This window comes from Oncorhynchus masou, chromosome 8, assembly GCF_036934945.1.
Source record: "Oncorhynchus masou masou isolate Uvic2021 chromosome 8, UVic_Omas_1.1, whole genome shotgun sequence".
Classification (NCBI taxonomy): Eukaryota; Metazoa; Chordata; class Actinopteri; order Salmoniformes; family Salmonidae; genus Oncorhynchus; species Oncorhynchus masou.
In genome coordinates, this window is record NC_088219.1 from 7,627,855 (window position 1) to 7,637,854 (window position 10,000).

Genomic DNA, 10,000 nt, shown 5'->3' on the forward strand with positions numbered 1-10,000 from the left:
ACTGGGATTCTCTGCCTCTAACCCTATTACAGGGGCTGAATCACTGGCTTACTGGTGCACTTCCGTGCCATCCCTAGGAGGGGTGCTTCACTTGAGTGGGTTGAGTCACTGACATGGTCTTCCTGCCCCCCTTGGGTTGTGCGGTGGCGGAGATCTTTGTGGGCTATACTCAGCCTTGTCTCAGGATGGTAAGTTGGTGGTTGAAGATATCCTTCTAGTGGTGTGGGGGCTGTGCTTTGGCAAAGTGGGTGGGGTTATATCCTTCCTGTTTGGCCCTGTCTGGGGGTATCATCGGATGGGGCCACAGTGTCTCCTGACCCCTCCTGTCTCAGCCTCCAGTATTTATGCTGCAGTAGTTTATGTGTCTGGGGCTAGGGTCAGTCTGTTATATCTGGAGTATTTCTCCTGTCTTATCCGGTGTCCTGTTTGAATTTAAGTATGCTCTCTCTAATTCTCTCTTTCTCTCTTCCTTTCTCTCTCTCGGAGGACCTGAGCCCTAGGACCATGCCTCAGGACTACCTGGCATGATGACTCCTTGCTGTCCCCAGTTCACCTGGCCATGCTGCTGCTCCAGTTTCAACTGTTCTGCCTGCGGCTATGGAATCCTGACCTGTTCACCGGACGTGCTACCTGTCCCAGACCTATTATTTGACCATGCTGGTCATTTATGAACATTTGAACATCTTGGCCATGTTCTGTCATAATCTCCACCCGGCACAGCCAGAAGAGGACTGGCCACCCCTCATAGCCTGGTTCCTCTCTAGGTTTCTTCCTAGGTTTTGGCCTTTCTAGGGAGTTTTTCCTAGCCAACGTGCTTCAACACCTGCATTGCTTGCTGTTTGAGGTTTTAGGCTGGGTTTCTGTACAGCTCTTTGAGATATCAGCTGATGTACGAAGGGCTTTATAAATACATTTGATTTGTGTGTGTGTGTGTGTGTGTGTGTGTGTGTGTGTGTGTGTGTGTGTGTGTGTGTGTGTGTGTGTGTGTGTGTGTGTGTGTGTGTGTGTGTGTGTGTGTGTGTGTGTGTGTGTGTGTGTGTGTGTGTGTGTGTGTGTGTGTGTGTGTAGTCATCTTGTGTCAGTGAACAGGCAGTAGACTGACTTCTCACAGATCTCTCCGACTCTCAATTCAACTCCAATTTCATTTTAAGGGATTTCATTGGGAAACATATGATCACATTGACAAAGCAAGTGATATAAATAATAAACACAAGTTAAATAAACTATAACAAATGTACAGTAAATAATACACTCACAGAAGTTCCAAAAGAATAAAGAGATTTGAAATGTCATATTATATATATATATAAAATGTGTTTTAACGATGTACAAATAGTTAAAGCACAACAAGGGAAAATAAATAAACATAAATATGGGTTGTATTTATAATGGTGTTTGTTCTTCACTGGTTGCCCTTTATCTTGTGGCAAGCGGTCACAAATATTGCTGTATTTCACCCAAAAGACATGGGAGTTTATAAAAAAAAATCCTAATTAATTGTGGTTCTGTGTCATCTGAGGGAAATATGTGCCTCTAATTTGGTATATGCCTTCGGTGAACATTCTCAATAGCAAGGCTATGTCTGCCTACGGCGGCCTTTCTCAATAGCAAGGCTATGCTCACTGAGTCTGTACATAGTCAAAGCTGTCCTTAAGTTTGGATCAGTCACAGTGGTCAGCTATTCTGCCGCTGTGTACTCTCTGTTTAGGGCCAAATAGCATTCTAGGTGGCTCTGTTTTTTTGTAAATTATTTCCAATGTGTCAAGTAATTATCTTTTAGTTTTCTGTTTTTGCTGTTTGTTCTTTGTTATGTGGTCCAATAGATTGGGGAAGTTGTTTATCCATAGATAGATCGATAGATAGATCAATCATTTAGCTCTTCTTGTTGTTTGTTTAGTGTTTTTCAATTTTCCAATAAGTGGTTAGAATCTATTGATTCTTCAGTTTTACATTGAGCTGATTTCTGCTGTTCCTTATTGTTCTGTAGGTTCTGTATTGTTTTAGTGATTCACCGTAGTGAAGGCGTAGACTCAGGTTTTCTGGGTCTCTATGTTTTTGGTTGGCTTTTACATTCTTCTGTCATTGTTGTTCATTTTCTTAGTTTGTCTGGCTGACATTTTTAGATTGTCAGCCAGAGAGTTGAGACGTCGAATCTCTCTCTCTCTCTCCTCTCTCTCTCTCTCTCTCTCTCTCTCTCTCTCGTTAAGTATTTAGTCACAGTTATCATGTGTTGATGGTCCTCTCCTCCTCTCCTCTCATCTTCTCCTCCTCTCTTCACACAAAGGGATGAATAACACCGACACACCCAGGGGAAGGAAATGAGTAATTACTCACACACACACACACACACACACACACAGGAAGATGATGTAGTATGATGATGTGAAGTGGCCTATTGTCCCTGCGTGTGTGCGTGTGTGCGTGTGTGTGTGTGTGTGTGTGTGTGTGTGTGTGTGTGTGTGTGTGTGTGTGTGTGTGTGTGTGTGTGTGTGTGTGTGTGTGTGTGTGTGTGTGTGTGTGTGTGTGTACAGCCACTCCAGCCTTCCCTCAACCTTCCAGTGTGATGAGTTTTTCAAAATTGGATTTGTTTGCAAATTCTTTGTGGATCTGTGTAATCTGAGGGAAATATGTCTCTCTAATATGGTCATACATTGGGCAGGAGGTTAGGAAGTGCAACTCAGTTTCCACCTCATTTTGTGGGCAGTGAGCACATAGCCTGTCTTCTCTTGAGAGCCATGTCTGCCTCTTGAGAGCCCCACATCTTCAAGGAATACCTAGGATAGGATAAGTAATCCTTCTCACCCCCCCCCCTTAATGATTTAGATGCACTATTGTAAAGTGGCTGTTCCACTGGATGTCAGAAGGTGAATTCACCAATTTGTAAGTCGCTCTGGATAAGAGCGTCTGCTAAATGTCTTAAATGTAAATGTAAATGCCTACGGCGGCCTTTCTCAATAGCAAGGCTCTGCTCACTGAGTCTGACATAGTCAAAGCTTTCCTTCGTTTTGGGTCAGTCACAGTGGTCAGGTATTCTGCCGGTGTGTACTCTCTGTGTAGGGCCAAATAGCATTCTAGTTTGTTCAGTTTTTTTGTTAGTTTTTTCCAAATTGTCAAGTAATTATCTTTTTGTTTTCTCATGATTTGATTGGGTCTAATTGTGTTGCTGTCCTGGGGCTCTGTGGGGTCTGTTTGTGTTTGTGAACAGAGCCCCAGGACCAGCTTGCTTAGTGGACTCTTCTCCCGGTTCATCTCTCTGTAGGTGATGGCTTTGTTATGGAAGGTTTGAGAATCACTTCCTTTTAGGTGGTTGTAGAATTTAACAGCTCTTTTCTGGATGTTGATAATTAGCGGGTATCAGACTAATGCTGCTCTGCATGCATTATTTGTTCTATGTTGTACACAGAGGATATTTTGCAGAATTCTGCATGCAGAGTATCAATTTGGCGTTTGTCCCCTTTTGTGAATTATTGGTTGGTGAGCAGACCCAAGACCTCACAACCATGAAGGGCAATGGGCTCTATGACTGATTCAAGTACTTTTTGCCAGATCCCAACTGGTATGTCGAATTTAATGTTCCTTTTGATGGCATAGGTGGCCCTTCTTGTCTCCACTTTTGTGGATTGGTGTCATCAGTCCATGGTTATAAATATTGGGGAATATGCCAGAGGATATTTATGCCAATTGGAATATGTGGTCTGTATATTTTGTCATTTCACTATAGAATACCATCAACCCCACAGGCCTTTTTGGGTTGGAGGGTTTGTATTTTGTCCTGTAGTTCAATGTAATTGGAGAATCCAGTGGGTTCTGCTTGTCTTTAATAGCTGATTCTAAGATTTGTATTTGATCATGTAAATGTTTTTGCTGTTTGTTCTTTGTTATAGAGCCAAACATCTCCGTTTTGGATAGATAACCTTGTGTTGGTGTTTGTTCTGAGTTGTCCAATGTTCCCAGAAGTGGTTTAGAGTCTATGGATTCTTCAATTACATTGAGCTGATTTCTGACATGCTGTTCCTTCTTTTTCCGTAGTGTATTTCTGTATTGTTTTAGTGATTCACCATAGTGAAGGCGTAGAATCAGGTTGTCTGGGTCTCTATGTTTTTGGTTAGACAGGTTTCTCCATTTCTTTCTTAGGAATTTGCATTCTTCCTCAAACCATTTATCATTGTCGTTCATTTTCTTAGGATGTCTGCTTGAAATTTTTAGATTTGATAGTGAAGCTGAGAGGTCAAATATCCTGTTTAGCTTTTCTACTGCCAAGTTTACAGCTTCACTATTACAGTGATGTTGTCCAGGAAATTGTATAGAAAGGGTTGAATGTATTGTTACCGAATAGTGTTTTGGTAGATTTCCACAATACTTTCCTTCTACCTACAGCAATTCTTAATTTTATTCAGTTCCTTTGGCGTTGATGCCTCATGATTGAGCATAGCTCTGTTCAAGCTATAATTCCAGATTCTTGGCAGGTGTTTCTGAAACAACACAAAGGTGTGTGTGTGTGTTTCTGTGTGTGTGTGTGTGTTTCTGTGTGTAGCGCGTTTTACCTTGTAGCCCGGACCCAGTTGATGTATGGCGAAGATCTGAGCGGGGTTGAGAGCCTCACTGAACACGTAGATGGCCCCCAGCTGACCACAGAACACCCTGTTAGCATCTGCTGTCTCTGACGAACCTAGAAAACACTTATCATAACTCTGTAGAGGGAGAGGGAGAGAGGGAGGGAGGGAGGGAGGGAGGGAGGGAGGGGGGGAGGGAGGGAGGGAGGGAGGGAGGGAGGGAGGGAGGGAGGGAGGGAGGGAGGGAGGGAGGGAGGGAGAAGAGAGAGAACATGGATAAACATAGCTGTGAAGACAGTAACAGTTTATATGCAGCATCAACAGATCTCACAGGGTCCATCACTTCATTCAACTGTAGGGAGAGTTGGTAATATTGAGATGGTCCTTTACTGTCTCCTTCTCTCTTTATCTCTCTCCTCTCTCTCTCGCTCTCTCCTTCTCTGTCTCTTTCTCTGTCTCCTTCTCTGGTTTTTCTATTTTAGTTTATCTTATTTTGGTCTCTCTCTCCATCCCATCTGTCTCCTTCCTCTCTCCGTTTTCCTCTCTCTCTCTCTCTCTCTCTCCATCTCTCTCTCTCTCTCTCTCTCTCTCTCTCTCTCTCTCTCTCTCTCTCTCCCTGTCTCTCTCTCTCTCTCTCTCTCCCTGTCTCTCTCTCTCTCTCTCCATCTCTCTCTCTCTCTCTCTCTCTCCTTCATCGCTGTGACAAATCTGTTCTCTATACTGGATCTCACAGCATGATGGGGAAGGCAGTTCCAGACATGATCAAAAACACGGGTGTTTCTTTCTGTTGTCAGAGATGACACACACACACGCACACGCACACACACAAACACACACACACACACAGGATGAAGGCGTGCACGCACATACACACAGACAGGTGTATGATAATTCTCCTGCCTGAGGAAGATTCTGAGTCACTACTAAAGGAAGCAGCTGCTGTTCCAATAGAAGTCCCTGATCACACTACTCAGCTAGCTTAGAGCATACACAGAGTCACCTGGTTACACAGAATCACCTGGTTACACAGAGTCACCTGGTTAGAGTCACACTACTCAGCTAGCTAAGAGCATACACAGAGTCACCTGGTTACACAGAATCACCTGGTTACACAGAGTCACCTGGTTAGAGTCACACTACTCAGCTAGCTTAGAGCATACACAGAGTCACCTGGTTACACAGAATTACCTGGTTACACAGAGTCACCTGGTTAGAGTCACACTACTCAGCTAGCTAAGAGCATACACAGAGTCACCTGGTTACACAGAATCACCTGGTTACACAGAGTCACCTGGTTAGAGTCACACTACTCAGCTAGCTAAGAGCATACACAGAGTCACCTGGTTACACAGAGTCACCTGGTTACACAGAGTCACCTGGTTATATTCACAATACACAGAGTGACCTGGTTAGAGTCACGCTACACATAGTCAACTGGTTATAGTCACAATACACAGAGTCACCTGTTTACACAGTCACCTGGTTATAGTCAAAATACACAGAGTCACCTGGTTAGAGTCAAAATACACAGAGTCACCTGGTTAGAGTCACGCTACTGAGCTAGCTAAGAGCATACACAGAGTCACCTGGTTATAGTCACGTTACACAGAGTCACCTGGTTAGAGTCACGCTACACAGAGTGACCTGGTTAGAGTCACGCTACTCAGCTAGCTAAGAGCATACACAGAGTCACCTGGTTACACAGAGTCACCTGGTTACACAGAGTCACCTGGTTAGAGTAACACTACTCAGCTAGCTAAGAGAATACACAGAGTCGCCTGGTTATAGTTACATTACACAGAGTCACCTGGTTACACAGAATCACCTGGTTACACAGAGTCACCTGGTTACACAGAATCACCTGGTTACACAGAGTCACCTGGTTACACAGAATCACCTGGTTACACAGAGTCACCTGGTTAGAGTCACGCTACTCAGCTAGCTAAGAGAATACACAGAGTCGCCTGGTTATAGTCACAATACACAGAGTGACCTGGTTAGAGTCACGCTACACATAGTCACATGGTTATAGTCACAATACACAGAGTCACCTGGTTACACAGTCACCTGGTTATAGTCACGCTACACAGAGTCACCTGGTTAGAGTCACGCTACTCAGCTAGCTAAGAGCATACACAGAGTCACCTGGTTATAGTCACGTTACACAGAGTCACCTGGTTATAGTCACGCTACACAGAGTCACCTGGTTAGAGTCACGTTACACAGAGTCACCTGGTTAGAGTCACGCTACACAGAGTCACCTGGTTAGAGTCACAATACAAAGGGTCACCTGGTTATAGTCACAATACACAGAGTCACCTGGTTATAGTCACGTTACACAGAGTCACCCGGTTAGAGTCACGCTACACATAGTCACCTGGTTACACAGAGTCACCTGGTTAGAGTCACGCTACTCAGCTAGCTAAGAGCAAACACAGAGTCGCCTGGTTATAGTCACGCTACACAGAGTCACCTGGTTAGAGTCACGCTACTCAGCTAGCTAAGAGCAAACACAGAGTCGCCTGGTTATAGTCACGCTACACAGAGTCACCTGGTTAGAGTCACGCTACTCAGCTAGCTAAGAGCATACACAGAGCCACCTGGTTATAGTCACAATACAAAGAGTCAACAGGTTACACAGAGTCACCTGGTTATAGTCACAATACACAGAGTCATCTGGTTATAGTCACGCTACACAGAGTCACCTGGTTATAGTCATGTTACACAGAGTCACCTGGTTATAGTCACGCTACTCAGAGTCACCTGGTTATAGTCACACTACTCAGCTAGCTAAGAGCATATACAGAGTCAATTGGTTACACAGAATCACCTGCTTACACAGAGTCACCTGGTTAGAGTCACGCTACTCAGCTAGCTAAGAGCATACACATAGTCACCTGGTTACACAGTCACCTGGTTAGAGTCACGCTACTTAGCTAGCTAAGAGCAAACACAGAGTCGCCTGGTTATAGTCACGCTACACAGAGTCACCTGGTTAGAGTCACGCTACTCAGCTAGCTAAGAGCATACACAGAGCCACCTAGTTATAGTCACAATACAAAGAGTCACCTGGTTATAGTCACAATACACAGAGTCACCTGGTTACACAGAGTCACCTGGTTACACAGAGTCACCTGGTTATAGTCACAATACACAGAGTCATCTGGTTATAGTCACGCTACACAGAGTCACCTGGTTATAGTCATGTTACACAGAGTCACCTGGTTATAGTCACGCTACTCAGAGTCACCTGGTTATAGTCACACTACTCAGCTAGCTAAGAGCATATACAGAATCAATTGGTTACACAGAATCACCTGCTTACACAGAGTCACCTGGTTAGAGTCACGCTACTCAGCTAGCTAAGAGCATACACAGAGTCACCTGGTTATAGTCACATTACCCAGAGTCACCTGGTTACACAGAGTCACTTGGTTACACAGAGTCACCTGGTTAGAGTCACACTACTCAGCTAGCTAAGAGCATACACAGACTCACCTGCTAACACAGAGTCACCTGGTTACACAGAGTCACCTGGTTACACAGAGTCACCTGGTTAGAGTCACAATACTCAGCTAGCTAAGAGCATACACAGACTCACCTGGTTACACAGAGTCACCTGGTTAGAGTCACACTATTCAGCTAGCTAAGAGAATACACAGAGTCGCCTGGTTATAGTCACATTACCCAGAGTCACCTGGTTACCCAGAGTCACCTGGTTACACAGAGTCACCTGGTTACACAGAGTCACCTGGTTATAGTCACAATACACAGAGTGACCTGGTTAGAGTCACACTACACATAGTCACATGGTTATAGTCACAATACACAGAGTCACCTGGTTACACAGTCACCTGGTTATAGTCAAAATACACAGAGTCACCTGGTTAGAGTCACGTTACACAGAGTCACCTGGTTAGAGTCACGCTACACAGAGTCACCTGGTTATAGTCACACTACACAGAGTCACCTGGTTAGAGTCACGTTACACAGAGTCACCTGGTTAGAGTCACGCTACACAGAGTCACCTGGTTAGAGTCACGTTACACAGAGTCACCTGGTTATAGTCACGCTACACAGAGTCACCTGGTTATAGTCACGCTACACAGAGTCACCTGATTAGAGTCACGTTACACAGAGTCACCTGGTTACACAGAGTCACCTGGTTATAGTCACACTACACAGAGTCACCTGGTTAGAGTCACGCTACACAGAGTCACCTGATTAGAGTCACGTTACACAGAGTCACCTGGTTATAGTCACGCTACACAGAGTCACCTGGTTATAGTCACGCTACACATAGTCACCTGGTTATAGTCACGCTACACAGAGTCACCTGGTTAGAGTCACGTTACACAGAGTCACCTGGTTATAGTCACCCTACACAGAGTCACCTGGTTATAGTCACGCTACACAGAGACACCTGGTTAGAGTCACGTTACACAGAGTCACCTGGTTAGTCATGTTACACAGAGTCACCTGGTTATAGTCACGCTACACAAAGTCACCTGATTAGAGTCACGTTACACAGAGACATCTCTTACGTCATTGGTGTTGACGTGCCAGGCCATGTCGCCATAGGAGACCAGCTGACCGTTGACATAGCAACGGATCTCACTGTTCCTCCAGCGATTATAGATGTGGACGATGCTGATCATGTACCACTGCGACACAGAGAGAAGAGAAGAGGAGAGAGAGAGGAGGGAAAGGAGAGCGAGAGAGAGAGAGAGAGAGAGAGTTAGAGGGAGAAGAGAGGGAGAGAGAGAGAGAGAGAGAGAGAGAGAAGGAGAGAAGGAGGGAGAGAAAGAGAAAGAGAGAGAGAGAGAGAGAGAGATGAGAAAGAGAGAGGGAGAGAGAGAGGAGGGAGAGAGGAGGGAGAGAGGAGAAAGAGAGGAGAAAGAGAGGGAGAGAGAGAGGAGGGAGAGGAGAGAGAGAAGAGAGAGAGGCGAGAGGGGAGAGAGAGCGGAGAGGAGAGAGAGGAGAGAGAGAGAGGAGGGAGAGAGAGAAGAGAGAGTGAGGAGGGAGATGAGAGAGAGAGGAGGGAGAGGAGAGAGAGGAGAGAGTGAGAGAAGAGAGAGCAGAGGGAGAGAGGAGAGAGAGGGTTAGATGACATCACATGTTATTTGTCACGTGCTTGGTAAACAACAGCTCTAGACTAACAGTGAAAAGCTTACTTACGGCTTTTCCCAACAATGTACAGATAAAAAAAAATGGAAATAGTGACACGAGAGAGTGTATGTGTGTGTGTGTGTGTGTGTGTGTGTGTGTGTGTGTGTGTGTGTGTGTGTGTGTGTGTGTGTGTGTGTGTGTGTGTGTGAGTGAGTGTGTGTGTGAGAGAGAGAGAGAGAGTTAACCTGCATGACTACAAAATGTATGAGAATGTCCTAACCTGCACTGTAAAACGCCCATCAGGAGCTGTAACTGAGGCTGGGGGGGGCAGGGCTGAG

The 10,000-nt window shown here is 45.1% G+C and overlaps 1 protein-coding gene across 1 annotated transcript in view; it reads right to left on the bottom strand.

Moving 5' to 3' along the window:
• nbeaa (neurobeachin a) overlaps positions 1-10,000 on the bottom strand; it is a gene marked incomplete at its 5' end in the record, with an annotated part of 215,820 nt that overhangs the window by 174,834 nt on the left and 30,986 nt on the right. The window contains 2 exons of the mRNA XM_064971081.1: positions 4,545-4,691; positions 9,098-9,217. Of these exons, the coding sequence (XP_064827153.1) occupies positions 4,545-4,691; positions 9,098-9,217 (267 nt within the window). The remainder of the gene's footprint in view (positions 1-4,544; positions 4,692-9,097; positions 9,218-10,000) is intronic.